The sequence below is a fragment of the Lutjanus erythropterus genome, chromosome 9 (genome assembly GCF_056507025.1).
Source record: "Lutjanus erythropterus isolate fLutEry1 chromosome 9, fLutEry1.hap2, whole genome shotgun sequence".
Taxonomy (NCBI): Eukaryota; Metazoa; Chordata; class Actinopteri; order Lutjaniformes; family Lutjanidae; genus Lutjanus; species Lutjanus erythropterus.
Genome location: NC_139325.1, coordinates 6385078 through 6409643, shown reverse-complemented (window position 1 = coordinate 6409643; position 24566 = coordinate 6385078). Strand labels below are relative to the sequence as shown.

Sequence of the window (24566 nt, the reverse complement as noted above, 5' to 3'; positions counted from 1 at the left end):
GTCGTTATAATAATGACAGAATTTTCATTTTTGGGTGAACTGTCCTTTACACTGGTCAACATACTATGCTGATACTCTCCAGCGGTTAAGCATGTCATTTTAGGAGTCATTGGCAGATTTGTCGCTGCCACTTGGCATCTCATAGTGAAGCATAAGGTACACTTTAGCCTTTGTACATGGTACTTCTAAAAAGCCTCTTTCACACTTGATTGACACTGTGACACAGTAACAGTTTGGGTAGGTTTAGGATAAGACAGTACCCTCTGGGTTTACAATGACTAACCCCATGTGTTGCTTTCTGCTTTAAACGAGTACCATCCATGTGTATATGAACTGCTGAGTTTGGAATGAGACCAGGCTAATATGAGAATGTGTTGGGATTGTTTCATTATCATTATTTGCGTATTTGAAATCCCAATATTGGGTCATAAATAAATCATTTCAATGATGGCTGAACAAAATTGAAACACAGAAAAAACAAATGGATGCTGTGATAAGAATTTTTTTGATAAACTATGTAGAGCTGAGCCAGTTCATCAAAGTAATCGACATTTTCGATTATGAAAATACGGCGATCGGCATATTGTACATCCACACATCACTATGAACATTATAGACGGTCTGCATATTATTTCAGTCGGCAGAAAAACAACAGAAAGTATTTTCTTTGGCCTACACTGATGCAAAAGTACACTGCAGTGATCATCTTACCTGCATATGACTCCTGTGAAGACATAACTTCATGTTATGACCAGTCTAAGTCAAATGACTGATTTTTCAGTTCTATGTAGGGGTAACAGTGATTAGTTATTAAATCAATATGCATCATAGCTCCTTTTGAATTTGAGGTCCAGGATTTTTTATTTTTTATTTTTTTTGATCAGGCATCTGACAAGGAGTATATTAAGAGGCTGGAAATTGTTATATAATTCAATTATTTAAAAGAAAAGTTAGCTTAATCAAGAAATTCATCAATAGATTAATCAATTAATCAAAAAACAATAATTGATAGATTAATCGTTTAAAAAAAATAATCATTAGGTGCAACCTTAAAACTATTATATTTAGTTGTGAGCGATTCAGAGCAGAAAAATGATGTTCTTTGAGCAGGGAACGTATGTAAATGAAACTAACTTCCATAATATGTTTTTCTGCTAAGCCAGACACTAAGTGCATGAATTTATGTGCACATCTACAGGTTTTATGTTATGGTCTTTAATGGCTGCTAAAATGGATTAATGGATGTAAAATACATGGTGAACATATAGGTAAATGTGGGTCGATTTATTGGCAGCCACACAATAATTGCAAAGTGCAAACACATTTTTGGCTGGTAAGCCTTCAGCAGAGCTCCCTGCTATTTAATAACATATTTCTCATATGAGTCATCTTACCCTTTCCCGGTGTCCACCATATGCCTGTTTGAGTGATACGCAGATAATACGAATCCTGGAATATGTCTGATGTCTCTGTGACATTTTTTATAACTCTGTTTGGATCAGACTTTTAAATGATATCTGTCAAAAAGGAAATAGCTTTCCATCACGGGCCCATTTAAATGTACCCACAGGTGGAGCATATTTATGGTAATGTGGGAATAGAAATGATTCAGCGCTCACGCTGTGGCTCTGAATACCAACTTCTGTTTTGGAGCTGCAACAAACAAAGAGACGACCTTGATGACTTCAGGGTCAGCTGCTTTGCTTGGACGAGGGGAAAAGTTAACGTCCCCGCCTTCCAATTTATGACAAAGAGATAAATGCAGAAATTACAGTCATGCCTGAGTGTTTTCTTGAACCTGTTTCAATTTTGCGGCGCACACAATGAATCAGACAGCAGCTTAAGCAATTAACAAGGAGAGACATTATGGTAATGAGAGCGTGGAGCTTGTAAGGTCACTCTTGTCGTGCATGTTAAGCCACGACTCGGGGCAGGGATTCTTCGCTGCCAGATTAATTGAAGGCAGCATAAAGGAATGAGGTGTAGAATTAGTTTACCTGGTTTGTCACACACATACACACACACACGTGTTGTGAAAAAGAAAATAGTTTCCAGACCAAATTTATTTAATCATCTCATGATTTGATGCCGGGACTCAGGATGCAGTTTGGGGCTGTGGCCTGGTGTTAAAAGACTACCTGATCAGGCAAGGTGGGATTTAAAGATTCTATATATGAGATTCTGAACATTAATATAAAGATATAGTGGAGTAATGGCGTCCTGAGCAAAGAAGAAAGTCACACTCTCTCTGTGTGAGGAGAGTGATATAACAGCTGTTTTCCCTGAATGAATGAATGAATTACACTCATTCAGGAGAATTGGGTAACCTGGTAGCTCAGTTGGTAGAGCATTCGTCCCATGTACTGACACATCTGATAACAATATTATTGAATGAATTTATCAAAAAAATATAAAGTTTACCAGTGTTTGAGCAGTATTCCTGCCTTTTTTTAAACCAGGAAGTGAAACAGGGGTCCTTAGGGTATAGCTAACCCTTTTTTTGCCTGATTAAATCATGTTTTTGTAAAAATCTGATGGAACTGACAGAAATCTGGGCCAACATTTTCATCAAAACTGACTAAAGATGATTATAATAGCACATTTGTACACCTATAATTTTGGAGGCTTTAAACACATTTTGAAATTGTTTGAAGCTGTGAATTCTTGTCTGGGACAAAGCTGATTTGTGGCACAGAGAAAGTTTAGAAATAAAAAAAATATATATAGCAAACCAAAGTTAGGTTTAGAGTGCTGTCCCAATTCTCAAGAATGGGTTAATGAATGAAGGCAAATGAGTTGGTGGTCGTTATAACAGTGTTTGCTGAGTTTTAATGAAGCGTGTTTTACAGTGAACTGTGATGTAAAAACAGTAATTGTCAAGATATGCTTTTCAAGGTCAAAAATGAACTTTCATTGAGTTGTGTTAACTAACATAAAGTGCTTTTTTTTGGACATACTCTGGATTCATATAAACTTAGATCATTCTGATAGATACGTCTGCCTTGTCATATATTTTGAATTATAGCAACCAACACTTCTGAGCTGCAAAAAAATGCTGTGCCTCAAAAATGCTCTCAGCCAGTATGAAAATACTTATTAGATACAGCCTTAACAATCTAAATGAGTTTATTGTAAAATACATCCAATATTCTGTTGAACTGTTTAACACTGCAGCACAATAAAACTTAAAAAAAGACACTGTAATTATTCAAAAGAACTCATAGATGCCTTCACATACCAGCTTTACAGATTATACAGAAAAGATCAACAGTGACCAGGAGAATATTTTTGGATTATCATATAAAAGAAATCAGTGGATAGGTTAATTGCACATTCATCAGCAACAGTGTAAGTTCCAGTAACGCCTTGTTACACAATAGCCTATATGATGCTGCTAACTGCCCGGCACAACCTGTACTCTTATATAAAGTCAGCAATTAGCAAGTAAAAACTGACTCAGATACCAAAAGACAAAATCCACTGATATATAAGCTGCTTATCTGAGGATTAGAGGCTGGTCACAGAGAGTGAGACAGCCAAAATCATTTGCACATTTTTGCAAATTGGCTGCTGCATGAATTTTAGTCATATAGGCTGTATCCTAGCACACTATAATTACCATGCCCCGTTTTACTGGACTTTCTGAGATGTATGCTCTAAATAAAGATTCCTACAATTGAAAGTGAGTGGAATATCCAGTGCTTTCTGCTAAAACTCCCACAGTGAAATTTTATGGCAGCAAAAATCACCTGCCACTGATGACGCAAAATGATAATGACCCATACATTAAAAACTCAATTTACTGCTCAACATAGAATAAACTAGAGCGTCTATTATATAGGGAGCAGTTAATGAGGTGAAGGAGGGAGTGATTTCAGCCATGGTACTTAGGCCCTCTGGATCACTAACTGTGCAATGTATGTATGTAATGACAGAGACAAATCCACATTGTTTTTATGGGGCAGTTTATACTCCAGCAGAGGAGTGTTTTATTGAACAATGTGACAGCTAGCATGATAGATTCCTCCATTTTGGATTAACCACTTGTGGTCAGTAAAAGGTCAGCATTAGAACTTTAACCAGGCCTGAAAAATTGAGCCGGAAAAGACCCAAGCCCAACAAATTTCTGTCCGAACCAGACCGGAACCTACAACCCAACCCTCATTAGGATATTTCAGCCCAAACCTAATTACAGCCCGACATTTTTCTTATGTTTCCCTTCGTGACGAAAAAAAAAATACTATACTACTACTACTATTATACTACTAAAATACTACTATTACTACTACTGATAATCATAATTACAATAATAATAATAATAATAATAATAATAATAATAATAATAATAATACAGCGCAAGCCCGATGTAAACCCACCCATGAAATATGTGAGAAATATGGCCTGATCTGACCCAACCCGACCCAAACCCATTTCAACTTCACCAAAGTTTGACTCAAGCTTTTACGTAAGCTCCTTCAGTGAATACATTGATTGCAAAAAGTCTGTTGATATGACAGTTTTCAGGATGATATCTCTCTGATATAAAAGCTCTCAACAAACTCACTGGTATTAAGGTCAGTTAAACACACAGTGTGCAAGTTCTGCTGCAATTTTGTGCAATATTAGTACTTATTTTCAGCTGTAACATCACTTCATACTGTGCATTATTCCACACAGGTGAATCTTTTAATCTCAATGTGTAATATTCAATACTTCAATCAGATGTATTATCAGTCAGTGAGCAATATGAATATTCACTCTGTGTAATGGTATACATTCAACTGCCAAGTCTCCTTGTATGGTATAAACCATTCCTATTTTAATATTTCCTTTGTTTAAATTGTTCATATTTTTATATTTCTTCTTGTTGTATTTTTACATTTTCATTTTATATAGTTTTTATTGATGCTTCTTTATATTTTTGCTATCAACTTTGCTGCAGTAACACTATAAATTCCCCCATCGTGGGATTAATAAAGAAATATCTTATCTTAGGGGTTTCTCCCATCAAAACAATAACAAAAGACATAGTTTGGAATCATGGGAATTCTTGTCTTCATTGTTCAACAACCATTACCAATTAAAATCTATCTGATGTGACTTGCAGATGAGGTAATTCATGTTTATTTGTTCATGTTATGACTTCCTTCCTCACTCTCTTAAGTTATAGCAGCAAGAGACCAATTGAAACACACCTGTTACCTTGAATACAACTATGGACTGTATTCCTCTGGGCTGGAAACATTTGGGATAATGTAAAATACTGAATATAAAATAGGTATAGTCACATTAAAATGTTTCATTTGGACATTTTTTTAACATTGGGAAATGTTATATATTATGTCTTTATGCTGACTTGTCCATTTCTTACAGGACAGATCAAATGTTTAATGTTTTTCTCTGGCTTTTATTGTAGAACTAAATGCACTAAGCCACATGTTTTTTACCAGCTGCTAAGAATAAAACTAACTGAATATGAGTGCAAGACTATCGTGCCACATTCAAGGCTCTCTGTCCAGAATGAATCTGTGAACTCTTTCCTCGTCAATGACCAGATATCTCATTGCTTTCTCACTGCCAGGCAGTAGGAGACGCTGTGACGGATCATCTAACAAAAAATTGTCAATTGAAAAAGAAGAGAACCACTGGAATTGAGCAGCAACAGAAGAAGATGGTGTTATCTAGGATGCTCAGCAGCAGATCTGCTGGACAGAGACCACCGAGACCATGCCACAGAGCAAGGCTGCTCACGCTGAAGTCACCGGGAGTCACAACACAGCCGGGCCAGAGAGCGCCACAATCCGGGCACAGAGCCCGGGCACAGAGCGGGGCTTCTCGTGCTGCAGTCCCCGGACCCCCACAGCAGCCAGGACCCAGCGAGGCTGCTCCCACCTCAGCCCCGGGGACTCACGCCACAGCTGGTGCAGACAGCGCTCCAGACACAGGGCCTCTTGGACAGAGTGTTTCAGGTGGGGGGTGGGGGATAAACACAGCTAACATTAGCCACTCGTGACAATGATAAAGTGATAAAAAACACAAAACAAAAATGTTAGTGATATTCTGCTTAAAGTGCTTGTCAAAAGAATGAAGCTCAAATTTAACAGCTTTTGGGGTCTGAAACTAGAAGATCTTTCTTTTGTTATATCCCATGTTAACATATTCATAGAACTCAATATTCTGTGGGTGTTGAAAAATTTGTCAAAAATGCCAGTGCTGACTGGCAACTTTTTTAAAAACACTGGCAGGGAAAGGGTTAAACATGCACTTCTGTCTTGCATTTAGTTCTTGTACCTTTAAGCTTTGCAGCTGTAACCTTAAGTAAAAGAGCTACTTGCTAATATCTTCCTAAGTTTGTACTTTTTAAACAGAAAATACACATTTTATGTTTTGAAATTTAGCCTATTCTTTTATGGAAATTGCTTACATTATATCCAACAGCAGGTAGGTTGTTATTAGGTTGTTTTGCAGCACTTTCTACATGAGCAATGGAGATAAATAGAAACAGGAAGACTGACAAAAGTTCTACTCAAAAAGTCACACTCATGACTAGTCAGAACTTTTCCCAACGCCATCAGACTGATTTTGTTGCTGACCTTCGTTCTTCTCACATAGGACATGGTGTTACAGCATCAAAACATAGTATTATTAATCTGCAATAATCCATATTGTTCAAACTGCAAATACCAACCACCGACTGTGAAACAATGGTGCTGAGTGGACAAGCAGCAGGAGGAAGTGAAGTGTCTGAACTGTTCACTCGGTACAATCTGTCATGATCTGCAAGTCCATAAGTTACAGCACATCAGCAGTTCACTACTTAAGCACACAAAACCGTAAATACAGCACACAAATGAAGCCGTTAATCAAACGTTTACGGAACCTTTCACCATGTCAATATGCATTAGCCACTGACTGATTGCCATTTGTCTAATTAATCAATCCCCACCTTCAAACTCATATGCCATTAATTCACTGATGAGCAGGGTCACAGCACACTCTTCACACACATAAATCTTCGCCTGTCACTGATCCAAAAATAACCAGGCAGCTCTGCTCGCCTGATGACTCTCTGCAGAGGGAGGAAAAGAGATGAATATAAACACCAAGATGTTGATTTTCCCTCTTGTCTCCCTCTTTATGTGGACTTAAGACATCAAATTGACTCTAGGACTCTATGTCGCAGCTTGTGCGAGAAGCCAGCAGCTATAAAGGCACCCTCTGAGCTTTTTGTGTTCTGAGAAGGTACAGTTATTATACACACACACACACACACACACACACACACACACACAGTCCATTTCAGGTCTCAAGTGGGAAACAGTATTGATTGAGCCACAAATCCAACAAAAGGGGCTTAAACTGAGTAACACCCACTCTCCGATATCAATCCACAAACATGACTCAGCAAGATCCCGCTCTTTTAGGAGAGAAAAAAAAAAGAGGGAATCTGTTCCCCCGAGGTAAGCCACTGTTTTCAATCAGCGGTCAACATGTAGCCGCTGCAGCCGCCAGTGCTTTCCAACTGGAATCAGACCAAGCGGCTGCATCGGCCTCACGTTTAACACTCAACGGTCTCTCTGGGAATACAACACAAGGACTCTGATTTCACTTCTGCTTCGCCTTCACCCACTCTCTGTCCTCCTTCTTCATTCATCTCCCTCATCTCGTCTCTCCTCTCTCCTCCATTACTCTATTTTCCTTCCCATTCCTTGTCTCTGGTGGGTTGACTTTTTTTTGGCAGGGTTCCCAGATAAGAGTGGTATGAAAGCGGTGTGGAGGAACAGTTATTACAGGCAGCGTGCTCTGATCACAGAAGTTTCAGATCACAGTGGCTCTTCTTATCACAGCCGGGGCTCACAACTCGTGGCACCAAGGTTTTCTGTTTGACTCCCTCAGGACGACGTGGAATTTACAGTAAGAGAACCCTCTGCGCATCCGCCCTAACAAGTCTATTATGTCCAGAACAATGCTTTATATCTTCACTGACGTTATGGCTGTAAGAACAAGCAAACCAGCAGAGGAATACTGAAGGCAGCACTTGGAAAAATTCGGAAATTTTTAGCCAACTGTGCTAAGAAATATGTTCCCAACAGCACTGACAGTGTTTCAGTGGGTTTTACAGGCCTGCATCAGTAAGGTTCTGACCCACTGACACTGCCGGAATTTGTTGAAGCATCTCCGGAGGTACTTGTCACTCCTCAATCTTTGACCAGATACACTTCAATTTCTACAAACCAATAAATCTACGCTGGCTCAGAGTGCACACAATCAACAGTACACGAGCCCTTCTGTATTTTTCTGCTTCAAATCTATATATTTTCTAGCCTCATTCACAGACACTTGCTGTGAAATTGCTGTGATAACCTTTTGGTGGCTATATTCAGGAGTATTTCCTTCTGCCATCTTTTCACACAAGCTATGGCAATGGCGGGATGGATGGGGCAAGAACCAGTCCAGCAGATGACGTTAATGCAACACATATGGATGCCAGCCACCATAAAGTCAAGACAAGAAGAAGAAGATGGGGCAAGAATCAGAAATGCACATTTGATGCATTAAAAAGAACACTGAAAGAGTTAAAACCCAGGGGAACAAATAACCACACTGACTATTCACATCCTGGTTCCTAATAACATTGCTGGCTACTGACACCCTGGTGCAAACAGCATCTGTCATAATAAAATGCATCATCAGCTCTTGGTTTTATGGCAATTCATGTAAATTTAGACACTTTTTAAACATTCAAAAGAAATTTTCTATAAGGTTGTGTCATGTTGTATCATATATGATGAATTGTTGTAAATTTAAATTAAAAAAAATCATATCATGATAATGGCAATATTACGGTGGAGGAGTTCCAAAAAGGAAAGCAAATTCAGAAGAACAAAAATGTTTTGGTTTAGGGCTACAAATTGTGTTCATTTTCAATAACAATAAATTAATCAATTAATAACAACATCAATAATAATAATAATAATAATAATAATAATAATAATAATAATAATAATAATAATAATAAATAAGATACAAAAACATTTTCACTCACTTCTCTTTTTCATTTTTTCTTGGTTTCTCGTTTTTTGTCTGCTGCCATTCTAGACTATCAATTAATTATCAAGTAATACATTTTTAATTAGTTAATTTTTTAACAGCAATTAATCGATTAATTATTAATCAGTCAGTTCTCTAGTGTGGTTACAAAAGATCAGATGTACAATAACCCAAAGTAATCTGTAAGAAGTACAAGAAGACTATAGAAACACAAGAGGACAATACAACTAATTTCACCACCTCAAGCAGAAGTACCAGGAGAGCTCAAGAGCTATTGTAAACCAAAAATATTTTTCAGTATTTAACGTGTCAGGGATGCAAGCTGCTCCAGTAAAAATACAGCAGAAAAAGAGCAGAAAATAGCGGTGCGTTGGCACAGAGCTGCTTCACTTGTGTGTCTGATGGACGTTCACCAGTAGGATGGAAGCAGTTTGTGTCAAACAGCTGCAACAGAGCTGGAATGTGATGCACTGACATTAAGGGTTAGTTACTTTAAGGTGTTTTTGTCTTGTTTCTAACTGAGTACAATCAGGACTTCGGTAAGTGGAATAAACTTTGCATGTAGTTCCTGTCATCAAACTACCAAAACTGTGAGTTTACACCTCTGGGGTCATTTCTATTAAGCCAGAGTGAACACTAAATGGAGCAGAAGTAACAGACAATCATCTATTATATTTTCTCTTTGGTCTAGAACAATTGAACCAGACTTAAGGTGTGAAAGTGACCAGAGAAAACAAACATGGATCACTGGAGAAAATGGAGGCTACTGGTGCATATGCTCACATCAATATTCTTAACAGAACAATGGGACACAAACTTCGTTCTGAACCGATGAAAACTCATCTCCGACAAAGTGTTCATGAAACCCAAGAGTTTGACACAACATGAGTGTAGCTGCAGATTGACTGAAGGCTGCACGGACTGATTAATTCAGTCACAACTCTTTCATTCATTCATTCATTCATTCTGTCAATGAGACTCACGGTCATGAAGCCGTCCAGTAGACCAGAGTCAGGTTTGGGCGGAGCCTGAAGTCGCTCCATGGACCATTTCTCAATGATGGAGGCCACCTGGCTGTTCTCTGTGTTGAGGATCCTGAAGCCCGTCATGTTCACACCACTGTATCGGTAAGGCTCCACATCCAGCGCAAACAGATCCTGGAAAGAAGGAAAATACATCAGAGAGAGGTGAGACTGACTTTGATTTGACTGATCAACAGTCCTGCTGTTGAAAGATATTGAGAAAAAACCTACAAAAGACTCCACAAACCCTACAAAGTCACAAGTAAGTCTGAAGTCTTTCTACCTAAGTCTCAAATCAAGACTAATAAGTCCCACGTCAAGTTCAAAGTCCTGTACTTTGAGTTTCAAAGCCTAGACACATGTTTATGCACTTTTCACCAAATGTAATGCAATTTTAACTGATTGTGGAGTAAGTGGTTTTGTAGAAAGGTAGTTCACTGCTAAGAACGGTTTGGTGGCAAAGACCAACATGGAATTGAGACTCAACAGTCAACCCAAAGAATCAGTATTTTTTGGACCTGAGAATAAGACTCAACAATCAGCTATCTTTCTCCAGAATCACGTACTCCACCTTCACAATTCTGTGTGCAACGTCATATATTGAATGAAGCTGGAATTAGTCATGTCTCCAGCTGTAGTTTTTGACCAGTACGATTTTCACTCTACAATTAAATTTTTGTTGAACACTGCATAATTTTTGTACGCAAATGAAACTGTCTTTTGTAGATTGTTTTTTAACTGGAGCTCAGTGATGTAATGTTAATTCTTGATTGCATGCTGTTGGATTGATTCAAACAAAGCGGACCTTGGGAATTTAGTGTCGACTTGCTGAGAATGAAAAGCATCAACATTAGTTGATTCAGGAAATGAAGGGAAATTAACCAATTCTTGGAGTCACATTTTTTTTGTTTGGACTATTTTCAAGTATTTTCAAGGCAAAACGTTCGAGTCCAGGTGAAGTCATGATTCACTGGTGTTATTCAAGTTGAGTTGAGTTTAACACCTCTGCAACAAAGTCATACAATCCTATTTAATGAATTCAGTCTCTTAGCTAACACAAAACGCAATCAAAGCTTTAACATTAAGCTTCGGGGCTTTTAATAGCTTTTGACAGAGTGAGGCTAACAGCTCCCTGCTGTTTCCAGTCTCTGCACTGATGGCTATGGGCCTAGACTGAACTCTACTCTGTGCCTGTAAAGTGGGAGGTGTTATAATAGGTATCCAACAGAGTTTCAGAAGTAGACATCCCATTCATTTTCTGAAAGGACAAGGTATCAGGCCATTGGAGCTTGGACTGTGTTCGAAAATATATTTTTCTTTGATTAATAAGAAACAAACTCAAAGGTATCAGTCTGTACACATAGAATTGTAAAGATAGATGTGAACTATGACTCCAAAAGCACATTTTTTTTGTAAGAAACGTCCAATCTTTGAGCTTCAAGTTCTGTTCATCCTCCACTAATGCCAAGCTTAAGTTAAAGATGACACTTTGCAGAAGTCTGATAAAATACTGAGCAGTTTAAATCTAAAAAAATTTAATCAATTCAACATTTATGGTGAGATGTTTTGTTCACAACAGTAAACGACAAAACAATATCACCTGAAGTTCAGTGATTATACCCAACTGATGGAACAAACACAAAGTATGAATAATTAAAAGTGATGGCTATAACATACAACTATAATATTGTCTAATTATCCAGGAAATTGTGTTTATCTTGAGGAACTAATTAAAAGAAAATGTGAATTTGCACTGGAGGAAATACTTCCAACTCTTTCCTCTTTGAACAGTATTTTCCATTCATTGGTCTCCATGGTTTGGGTTAGGTTAACAGAGAGGAGGAGTACATCAGAGGGGACACGCCAGTCATTTTGACACACCATCTAGATGTCTGGGTTGTTTGGCAGTTTGTATAGATTAAGAGTTGAAACATGAGAATTGTTGTTGTGTTGTTTGTTCATTAGTGCCTCAGTCACACAGACACATGAGATCTTAAACTTGGGGTTTTAACATCTTCATTTGATTAATTTTGTGTTTCTCACCTCTCCTCCAGACTACACTTGGCCATCATCTTGTTTGGACCCAGGAACTGCCAAAATGTGCCAAGTGTGGTATGGAAGAGGGGGAGGTTTGGGAGATATTTGGAGGGTGTGTTGATTTTGAGCAGTTTGAGATCATGTTTACTCTTTTAACATTTTTAGTCATGTTTTTCCACTGATAACTTATAAAAGTTGTATATTGGGTAATGAACAAATGACTGTTATAAATTAATTGATTAGATAACTGTTATTTTCTGAATTAGTAGGAGCAACTGCTTATATAAGCAGGGGTTGAAGATCCCCCCAACGATATTAGCAAGCAGGTGACAGCATGTCTTCTGCTAATTATTTTTTACCCCATTTCATTTTTCTTCACTGCAGTGTTTTTCTTCTTTGTTTTGGGCCAAGCTGATCTTCACTGTAAATTCACTGCACTAATCTACTGCTAATAAGAAAAAAGAAAAGAACTTGGACTACTTGGACTTTAAAGGCCCCTTTCTTTTTGCCATCACCACACAGGTTTTGTTCAGACTATCAGCCAAAATCCATTTTGACATATCCTGATTGACTGATTGATTTTAGAAATTTCTGGACTGGCATTTTCAGGGGAGGCTCCTGTACAGCTTCTCCATTTCTCATACTTGTGTTGGAAAGCCACGTCACCATTTTAGATAGTTATTGACGCCTATGTTGCTACCGCAGCAACCCATGCTGTTAGGTTGGGGATTTTTGGACACACAAATCCGATCTGACTTGACAAACAAATTCACCTGCAGTCAGAGCAAAGACTAATGGAATGACATCAAAAACATAATTTCCAATGGCTTGCGCTGCACCATGGCAGCTTGTTGCTGCATCAAGAAAAAGCTACGTGCACAATAGCACTGCTGTTTGGCGCACACTCGCACTGCGCACTGTCCAACACAAACTCACACTGTGCAGTGCTCGGCACAAACTTGCACTGCTCACTGTCTAGCATAAACTTCCCCTAAAATCACAAACTGTTATTTTAAAATTCCATATTACGAACAGACAAAATGATCTACTACTTAATGTAAATACGTCAGCTTTAAAAGGGGTGGTATATTTGAATTTTGGAGAGAGATGGGTTAACTATCATGCATTGTTTCCAGTTTTTATTGCTAAGATATGCTAACCATGTCCAGACTCCAACTCTGTACTAAACACACAGAGAGATTGATACCATTTGATCTTACAATGAACGTATATTTGTTTATTTATCTTTTATATCTAACTCACTACGACTACTGCTGTTATTAGAATGATAATAATGAGTTTTATAGTAACTCAGTCTCCAGAAATCTAGCAAACTGCATCACATGTATTATGAAAGTATGAATCTTTATTAAATCTTTCACTTAAGTCCAATATCAGGTGTATAGTTTTCTAACTAACTGACCAATCCTACCATGCAGTACTTGGACACACCAGTTACCACAAGGTAAGTGAAGAGTAAAGAAAAATCTGGCAGGAAAATGTCTGCCATATGTGGCCTCAGTATGGCTGGGTTGTTCACTCTGCTGGGAGAATTAGGCTGTCAGCACTGGACTCTCTATGTGCCAAACACAACAGTGGGAAATGACAAGACACCCCTCTGTCTGTTCCTACTGTACCTCCCCTGCCTCATTCATATTGGTATTTTACTTTTCATCTTCCTGAAAACACCAGAGGGATATTTAATTATCTCACATAAATTGTGCTACGCTGAAAAGCCGCAGAAAGAAAATATCCACATTTAGATGTTTCATTTCAAACGGAAAATGATCCCTTTTAGCCGCAGTGATGAAAAGCACAGACAGTTGAAAACGCGAATTATTCCATTTTCAAAGGAACTTGACATTAAAAAAGTAAAGGACATGCAGGAGGCTGAACACATGCAGCGACACAGTGTTTTGATCCGAGGCAAAACAAGCAGCCTCTTCAGGATGAGAGTGGGATGGAGCTTCAGTCAGAGTTTGATTTGTGTCAAATCTTTGACCTGGAACATGGACTAAGAGCAAGTTTGCACAGCCAGCTTAGAATACGCTCACTAGTGTGTGTATGTAATTGGACTGCATTTGTATTGCACCGTTCTGGTCCTCCAGCCACTCAAAGTGCTTCATGTCAGCATTCAGTCATTCACACATCAATAGTTCGGTGCCAACCTGCTCATCAGGAGCTCACCTCCACTCTTTTAGGCTTTTCCCACAAACATGGAACCAGGCCTGTTACAGTTCAAGCACCTAATTTTGAACCATCAACATGGTTCAAGGGTTGTTTGGACCATAATATAAAAAGGTTCTCAATAGAACCCTCTGAGTCGGTTATACATAAATATTGGTAGAAATGCAGGCTGGTTCAGAAGATAGCACCACAATTCCAAGAATTCTGAATGGAAACCGGGTTCCTCAGGGGTTCCATTAATAACCATTTCTTTATGAAGAATGTGTTACTCAAGGATTGTTGAAATCCTTGACGAACAATACTTAGTCAAGTTCTTTGAACCATAGTATAAAATGGTTCTTGGTAGAAACCCCTGGGTGGGTTCTTGTTCTCACCTCAGAAGAAGGTGGGCTTTTTCAACAGCATGGAACCGACTCAGTTCCAGTTCAAGCACCTAATTGGTTCAGAGCTTTTCCACCAAAAATAAATTGGTTCTGAACCTGAACAGTTGGTTCCTAGCTGGGAACCAAAATGGGCGTGTCATATTCTACAGATTGTGATGCATTGTACAATGCCCTCTGTTGATGACATCCTTGATTACAATGGTTCCACTCAAAAGCAATGGAGACAAGGGCTGGTTCACTAGATAGCACCAAGGTTCCAAGAATCTTGAACAAGTCAAGAACCATGGCTAATTTGGTGGAAAAGGGCCCTTCAAAATAAGGGTTCAATGAGGGTTCTTTCTTGAAGGGTAAAGTTCTACCCAGAACCATTTCCTTCTGAAGAACCTTTTTTTGAAGAAAGGATTGTTGAAATCCAACCAGAACCAGGAACATAGTCATGTTCCATGTTAATGGAAAGAGCCCTCTCAAGCATCCTTTATGGTTTGAGTTAGCACCAAGTTGTTTCCAAGAGTCTATACTGACTGATTATTGGACAACCCATCCAATAAGCCACAATGAGCCACAGCTGCCTTTGTATGTGTGTTGTTTTGCATTTTTTTCTGAAGACAGTGAAGGAGACTTTGTCCTGAGATAACTAAAGGCAAAGTCACTGATACAGTCACATAACATCAGAAGAGCTACAGACTCTGAATACTGCCTGTCACATTTAGGTGAAAAATTGATAGTGACAACATTTTATTCTCTTTCTTATTTATTTTACAAGAACTTGAAAATATGACCACATTCACATTACTCTTCATTGCACTGATTATCTGTGGTGTTTAGAATTGATTTTCAAAATTTGAGTGGCCTTGTCCCGTCTTACTTAACTGATCCTCTCACCCCTTATTCCTGTGCTCGTACTCTCAGATCTTCAGAGCAGTTTTTGATCTCGGTTCTGATGGGCGAAGCTTGAGACAGAAGCTAGTTGGGTTTTTGCTGTAATTAGTTTCCATTGGAAATCAAACAAGCTACTTCAATGTCCTCATTTTTGGAAATTGCTTTTAAGAGAATTTTTTGTTTTTTATATGCTCTTAATCATTTATCTATTCCTAAAGATTTTTATTATTATTATTATTGTTGTTGTTGTTGTTGTTGTTGTTGTTGTTGTTGTTGTTGTTATTATTATTATTATTATTATTATTATTATTATTATTATTATCATCATTGTGGGATACTTTCATTTTTATCCCTGCAAGTCAGCTATCGGTTTGTGGATGACAGATTTTAATCTCGCTGTAACAGATGTGACAAATAAACACTTCTTGTACAAATAGTACTACTATGACTAATATGTCCACTACTGCTGTTGATTAATATTAACAACCCTAATGAAATGAATAAGCAAAAAGTGGAGGAGGGGGCAAAGGGTAAATCAGGCCAATAAGAAGGAAGAGAGAGAAGACAAAAGGCTAATTTTTTGTACGTGTAAACCTGGTTGCCAATAAACCTCATCATGATTCATTGGGAGAATGTAACACCATGATTATATTTTGAGAACCCGAAAGAAAACCCCAAGATGGTGACTATTCAGTCCAGTGATGGGTGTTCATCCAGGTCTTGGGAGACTCAGTGACCACTACCGACTGTGTGGACTATCATTGGTATGTTATGCTAAATGAAAAAGGAACCTCTTCTAGATGATTCAACAGTCTCTAACTGGACTGTTTGATACGGACATCCCTGCACTACTGATGTGAAATCTCTATTTTGCATGACTCATCTATTTTTAAAATATTTTTCAGACAGATCATAGTATAAAATTTATGATGCACAAGGACAGATGGTCCGTTGCTTCTTGGTGCAAACCTAAATTATAAACATATTGTCTTATGAAACATAACCACAGTGTTGAGCCTGGTGTGAAGCAGAATTGAACTAAAAGTCAAAGCTCTCTGTGTCCACAGTTACTTTGAGGTAAATTTGTTGAAAATGACATTTGTGGTCTTTTTTAATTCAAAGATATTGAGTTCAGCTGCCTCCTCATTATCCCCAGTTAGTCTTTCTGAGCTGAGTTGATGGAAGAAAAAGTCTAGTGTATGTATGTCAAACTAAAATTGGAATTTTCACTGTAAGGGTGCTCAAAGGTGGTTTTTAGAGTCTGATTAACAAGAAGTTATGTTTGCATGAATATTCATGAGTTCATAAATGTCATGTTTTGGAGAAAGGTTGTCTTGTCAAAACTAAACAGAGGTGAACCAGAGCAGGATGATTAAAAGTTTTACCCCAGATTTCACTTTGTTGCAGAAAGTTTGACAATTTTTTCAATGACAGACGGATTACAAGTAGAGAGCGAGGCTACAGAAAAGTAGCCTGGTAAAGTCCTCAGCTGTCTCTGTTAAACATGTGACCTTTCAACATAACTTTATTTCTAACTCATCAATTACAGAAGCTTGATCTGTAGCCCTACACACATACATTTATTAGATAAACCTAGATAGGGCACTGCCACTCAGGTTTGCCTCCATTTTTTCCCTGGTGGCCACTTGTGGTACTACTGTGAGAAATTCCCTTGTGGCCTAAACAGAATTTTCCCCATAAGCCACCATTATGAAAGAGACACCTGTACAACTGTTGACAGGAGGCCTCCAGCTGCAAACAAGCTAAATTATGACTATTTTATGTATTTTATATTTGTACATTTGTAAAGCTTTTCTAGAGGAAAGAAAAATGATTTAAAAATCTGTGACATTATCATAATGTAAAGAATATTCAGTGGGGTGTTTAACCAGAAAGTAGACGGATGCACCAGACTTTTCAAATAACTTCAATGTAAACCCATCTGTGGTTGTAAGAGACATCATGGGTTGTTTGCCGGGTCATAATATAAAGAGGGAGAAAGCCTGCACATGGAGGAGGTGGGGTGGGTGGCTGGCTCATATAAACTCAGGATTTTCGTGCAGGAGAACCAGATTTACTTCCTGCATGAAAACAAAATGTTATTAAAAGATGTCAGGCACTTAACGTTTCCTGCCTCACGTGATTTTTGTTATATGATTTTTATGCCCCAAGCAAGGAATGACATGTGAGTGAGTGAGGAGGAAGTTACATGTGTGTTACATATGTCACATGACTTCAGACACTTCAGTGTCATCTGACTTTTGTCACATGACTTCTGTAGTCATAGAAACCCTAAACATGGTTTTATCCTAGACCATAACTATGTAGTTATTGGACCTTAACCCAACCAAGTAGTGTTAGTGCTTAAAAGTAAGCTGACAGGTTTTTGTGCCTAAACGTAATAAAATGGATTTTTGTGTCTGAGCCTAACCAAGTCGGTTCTTGTACCTAAACCTAATCATGCAGGTTTTTGTGCCGAAACCCAACCAAGTAGTTTTAGTGCCTAAACCTAACCAAGCTGCGACCCTTTCACAGCATTAATCATATGTTTTAAAAACAGCTTTCTGATTGTGTCAGATGCTGCAACTAAAAGATACCAGTGTCTAATGCCAAGGGGTGATGGCATTTTGTCAGTATGTGACATGTTGGGATAAAAATGTATTGAAACACAAACAAAGGTCTCTTTCTTCCTAATTTGTTCTTTGCACTCTGCTTGCTTTGACCCAAATGAAAGAAAGTAGTTTTACATCAAAAATGTTATAAAAGTGAAAAACGTCTTGCTTTTATAAAAACATAATCCAAAGAGCCTGGTTTGCAGTTTGGTCAGTGGGGGAGGGGGTCTGTGGCTGCTATAGCTCAGCAGATAGAGAGCGTTGTCTTCTAATCATAGGGACAGTTCAGTCCCAGCTCCTGTCCACATGTAGAAGTGTCCTTGGAAAGGTTAGGCCAGTTCCTTGCATGATAGCTTGTTTCAGTTTTGTGTGTGTGTGTGTGTGTGTGTGTGTGTGTGTGTGTGTGTGTGTGTGTGTGTGTGTGTGTTAAAGACTGAATGAGAAATGCACTGCATTTACCAAAAGGCCTTTTGGACCACAGGGGATTTTTTAATTGCAGTACTGCAGTCAGCCACTGGGACAAATTGGCAGCGAGGCTCAATGTGACATATGGAGCTCTTTTAAAACGTCCACGAGGGTGACGAAATATGGAGGAAGAGGATCAGAACAAGAGCAAAAAGATGAAAAGGAATGAGAAAAGGAGGACAAACAAGACTGAGGAGGAAGATGAATGTCATTAACATTAAGAAAAGATAGACGACTGGAAAGAAGAGATGGAAAAAAGAAAAAAAAGAAGCAAAAGAGAAAAAAAGTGATCTTGATGTCTCAGAGTACTATGCTATTATTTTCTTTGGCTCTGGAGAACACATTAAAGAGAAAAAAGGAATGATCCAAGGTAATAAATATAAAATGAATAGCTGAGAAAATGAAGATTGAAGAGCGGCGTCATCTCATTTTTTGGGCATGCAACAAATCTTCATGGGGATATGGTGCTCGGAGTTAGACCCGATGACAAAGCGACTGTGCAGCAGAGCCTCTTTCTATACTTACCAGTGTGGTGAAGATATAGTGATAATACTCTGTCATCATCCCCATGGCGAGAGCCTGAGAGAGAAAGTGACAGAAGGAGGCAGAGGGAGAGATTGGGAGAGGGGGAGATTTATAAATGAATAGGGAGGCAGATACAATATTTTGTCATATTTTGCACACACACTCATGCATTTGTCTGTTTGTGTGGCTGTATTACTGGCTGTATTACCATGTAATGTGAAGAGGCATATATTCTGCTACAGAGCTGCAGCCACGGGCTCAGAGATAAGAAACAAACACCCACCAGAAAGAAAAACAGCTAAATAAAGCAAAGGACAGAGCTCAGTCTCATACATTTGGCATATGAAGGGAAACACATGATTCTAAAGATGTGGGACATCTGAGACATCGTCAGAAAAACATACAAAGAAGTCACCCTGCAGTAACGAGGTCAACGGTGGAGATGTGGGAGATTGTTTGGAAGCTGCTGTTTATTTGAATTAGCCACAGCTGAATTTTGGGAAAAATAGTGGTGGGGTGTGATGCTGCTGATTTGAAGCTGTGAAAATATTAACGCGGTGAGTAATATGATGGAGTTCTGGCTCTGTTTTGAACAGACTTTATTGGCACTGTCAACCAGGAGACATGATCAACATAACAGTAGTATATAGTGCACCAAGAGCCAAGGCTGTGAATGTGCCAGGCTTTGTGTGTTGCATTATTCCAGCACACAGATGGATATGTTCTACATCATGCAATGGTTTACATTAAGGGTCCTTATGTAAGGAAACAGAATGTAACATTGTGGTGGCCAGGTGGTGAATGGCTGTTTTGCAATCTCAACTTTTCACCAACCACAAACAGCTTATTACGACTTATATTTGCATTCATTGTTAGGTGGTGACCTCTAGTGTCCACGGTAATTTTGACAAACGCAAACACGGAAGTCTGGTGATGCAGTATAAGAAGCAAGAAAGTCCATGTAAGGAGGGGGTAGGGTAGAGGGATGGGTCAAACAAACAAAAGACTTTAATCCAGGAGACTGTAGTTTGGGTTATATATGAAACCAAAAGTCAGCGTTGACTTAAGGCCAAACCAGTCTTTTCCCAACCCTAACCAAACTGCAGCTGTTTCATTACGCTAACAGGTTTGACTTATGTAACATACTTAAGGTCCAGTACACCTGTCTATGCTATGCTACATCGGTCCATTAAGGATGCGCTTTGTCAAAACTATGTCAAAACCTAGTACAGTGGTTCCCAAACTTTTTCCAGTACGCCCCCCTTCAAAAGCCAAAAAAAAGTCTGGCTGACTCAGTTGCAAGCAGAGCTGAGCTGAACTGTCACTAATGGCATGAAACCCCCTTTTTACAGCATCAAATATCTTTTTTTCAAAGATTATTTTTGGGGGCTTTTTGCCTTTATTGGACAGGGACAGTCAAAGAGTAGATATGGGGGGGGGGGGGGGGGGTGATGACACACAGCAAAGGGACCAGGTACAGTGTGAAACCAACAACATATATTAAAAATGGACAAGATCACAGCTCACCAAGAGTGAAGCCCCCTGGTGGCTGGCTGCAGTACAGGTCATAAATCCTCCCCAAAAATAATCTTTAAAAAAAAAAAAAAAAAAAAAAGCAATATAAAAATGGGGTTTCATGCTACAATTTCCAGCTGAGCTCTGTTCACTATTGAGTCAAATGGACGTGTGGGCGGAAACTTGCTCCATCACTGGTCACTACTCCCCAGACTTTTGCTCCAAATGACATCCACAGCGCAAGATGGCAGCACTCATGTCCAGGATATTTTGGTTTCAGTGTTGTACAGTAGGAGGAATTGAAGAAGCATCATCCATCTTTATTTCCCTTCATTTTTATGAAACATTAGAGTGTTTTTAATTAGGATTAAATGGGATATACAGGAAGTGACGCCATCCATTATCTGCGCAAGAGGTCAACTGTCACCTGGATATTAGGGTGTGACATCACTCTTGTGTTGAGCATTGCCGAGAATATAATTCAGGACTGTTGGCGGTTCTTCATTTTGAAAGAGCAACAGCGAATGGAAAAACTCCAACATTCAACTGAGCATTGGTGTAACTTCATCATTCATTCTGTTACAGACTATTTTATTTATAGTGCTGGCCCCCAGCTTTGCTGCGGTCCACATAAGTCAGGGTTTTACAGAATTGTCCCATTTAACATTCTTGTCTTGGGACGGTGCAGTTGTTAATGATATATTAATCAGAAACATTACTGGTCAGCATTTAAAGTCTGATGCCATAGTAGGATGGATTGTTCTCTTTACTTTGGAAATGACTTGCTGCCCCAAGGATGGACGTTATTTTTTATGCTAGCATTGGTGTGATTTTGATAATATCCAGTCCAACACCGTCATTTTTTTGATATCTTACCTTGAGAAATTAATTTATTTGGGAAAAAAAAACTCTTGAATATAATATTATTATATTTATTCCAAGGTTCTGGAATCTTAGAAGTCGTCAAAGTACAAGAACTTTAGAACAGTCTAAAATTAGGCAAAAAAAAAAGCTGATTTAAGTCAGGAAATGTCTGATCAAAGAGAGAAAACAAAAACACTACAAGAGTGTGACAAAGAGAACGAGATTGAGAGGCAGATTATTGAAGCTCTCAATTTACCAATCAATCTATGTTCCAACCCTCAACTATAGTCTTGAGCTTTCAGGAATCAAACAAATGAGATCTGGGCTCACAGATTAAAGGACAAGAAGTTCTGACATCCAGTAAAATGTTGGAGAAGATTGGCTACTTCTTCTCATTAAAGGAAGCCAGCTGGGATGGTTGGGAGGGCATCTGCTTTAAATGCTCCCTGGAAGACCCCCCCCACACAGTGGAGGTAATCCAGGTATCTCCAACTGGGAGGAGACCCCTGGGCAGCACAGTAACATGCTGGAGGGATTATCCACCCCATCTGGCCTGCGTACACCTTGTGATCTCCCGGGAAGATTCGGAAGACGTGGAGAGACGAACGTCATGACTACTTTGCAAAATATGAATGATGGACACGCAAAAACACACAAATATGTTAGTGGAATCAGTCATCTGTGTTTTAAATAGTTTCACAGCTTAGTAGGAGAACCAGAGTCACATGAATAACAGAAGTGAATGTGAGCAGATGGGGATTCTTGATTAATGGGGAAACAGCATTCTGCTCTGTTGCAGCTCCATTTTCCATTTTAGCTTGATTAGATGAGCGTAATTCTACATGAAAACCTGAGCGCTGCCTTATTCATGTTCAGTATGAGTCACTTTTTTGTCATCAGGATTGCTGTCCATTTTATTGAGCCACTGTATTAAGTTCGCCAACAAGAATACGTACTCAGCCACACAATTACCAAAGCAATCTGTCTCTAAAAATGCACCTCTGAGATGAGATTCTAAAGTAGAAGCACCTTGCTCTGTATTATTCTATTATCATCCAGACTGTGTGTGTGTGTGTGTGTGTGTGCCCTGGCTGTGTGCCACCCCATTCCAGCTCTACGACACTATATGGTGATGCCAGAGTCCTGCCTGCCGTGCTGAGACTCACTAAACCAATATGAATCACAGATTAGGACTGTGCAGAGAGGATGATTAGACAGGCAGGGAGGGATAATGGCTGCTGCTATCAGGTGGGAAACCTCGTGAAAGCCTCCAGCGTTCCGTTTGAGGGCCGGCCCACTCGCTGGTGACTCACATGGTATCATTTCCTGGCCACTGTGATGACATATATCCCAATTCTTTAATATCACTTATGGGCAATGAAAACAAATCAATGGAGAAACACGTCCTGTTTGGTTATAATAGCAGTTTGATTTTTAAACATTGATCTAAGCTATCAACAAGACAGAAAAAGAACTCGCATTTAGTGGTGCATTGAGAGAGGCCGCAAGTCAAAGCAGACTGTCTTTTCACTGAAATTTTACAGCTGGAGTCAAGAGAGCCACTCTATTATCTCTCATGATGTGTTGCAGAATCTCCCCAACAATGGAAGTGAGTGGGGAGCAATTTTCAGGCGTAAAAGAACAACATAATAAAAACATGAAATGCCTCTATTGTTGTAATCCAAGTCTCCTAAAGTCCTGGCATGCCAAGTTGACTTAAAAATGTTATTTACACCATGTTTTCAGCCTGAATCTTCACTGTAGATCCTTAGTTTGGAGCCACGTCTGAACTGGGTGTGTGCATTGTGCCGGTGTGCAAACGGCATGTTGGGGCTTTAGGAGACTTGGATTACACCAGATGTGCAGTATGGAGGCAATTTATGGTGTCTTTGTTGATTTTACTTCCTGTCTTTGTCTGCTTTCCTGCTCTTTTTGACCACTGATTATTTTCACCTGTCCTTCGCTGTCCTCACCTGTGTCTTGTTATCCTCCCTCTCCTCATATATTTAATCCTGTGCCTTTTTCTCCTTAGTTGCTCGTTCGTACTCATCAGTTTGTCTTTACCTTAGTGTTTGCTTATGGATTCTTGTTGCTCGTGATTTTGGTATTGTTTGGATTTTTTATTTTTGTTTTTTTCCTGCCTGGATTGAGGACTCTCCCTGTGTTACGTTGGTGTAAGCTTTTGTTGGTTCTTTTGTTTATTAAATATCACCTAAACTGCTCTCCTCTGTCTGCGTTGTCTGCATTTGGGTCCAAACCTAAAAATTCTTGAACTTTAACACAAATGGGTAAAAATGATCACATTTTCTTTGCCTTTTGTGTAATTCATATATTAAAAAAAAATTAAATGCAAAATCAGACAGTCAGGTACCAGCAGCATTGTGTCTTCTTTAATTCAACAAAGTTATTGCACATATAAATTTGAAAATGGTTGAAATGACTCCCTTGGCTGTTCTAATGTTAAAACAGGATGTGTCATTCATTTTTCTTTGTTTCTACCGGTCAGTGCTATAAAACACATTCCCAGACTGACTGCTTAGCCTCAACCTTATTATACAGCACGGTTCTCATTTGAAAACTTTGTCCTCATTTGACTTTTTAATATTTGAACCAACGCACAGAGTTTTAGCCTTAGCCTACACTAGCTAGCTACAGCTGATAAAGTCAGCAAGTGACAGCTGTTTGACTTGACAACATCTAACAACCAAATTTTACCTCCTCTGCAAGAAAAATGTTTTGCTCTTCCTGGACTGTGCATTCTCATTTCTAGATGTATTTTCTGTGACTGATTATTATGTCGTTTTGAACTTTTGGGGGTAAAGGCTCGGCTGATAGCTGATGAAGAGTACTCACGATCTGTAACTTATTGGTGTGTCATGTAATGAGAATATCAGAGCGGGACAGTTAAGACTTTCATTACCTCCCATTAGCAAGGTTTCTCCCTGACATTATTAATGAAAGGAGTCCTTGACCTTCCCCAGCAATCTGCCGCTCAGGCATTGATTAAAAACCCCGGGAGAGTGACA

At 38.9% G+C, this 24566-nt stretch overlaps 1 protein-coding gene across 3 annotated transcripts in view; it reads right to left on the bottom strand.

Annotated features, from left to right (window-relative positions):
• Nucleotides 1–24566, bottom strand: part of LOC146321001 (glutamate receptor ionotropic, kainate 2) — a 371281-nt gene that overhangs the window by 198768 nt on the left and 147947 nt on the right. For all 3 annotated transcript variants that reach the window (XM_084725990.1, XM_084725988.1, XM_084725989.1), the window contains exons 6-7: nt 19162–19215; nt 10035–10208 (exon numbers count right to left, since the gene is read on the bottom strand). In XM_084725990.1, the coding sequence (XP_084582116.1) occupies nt 10035–10208; nt 19162–19215 (228 nt within the window). The remainder of the gene's footprint in view (nt 1–10034; nt 10209–19161; nt 19216–24566) is intronic.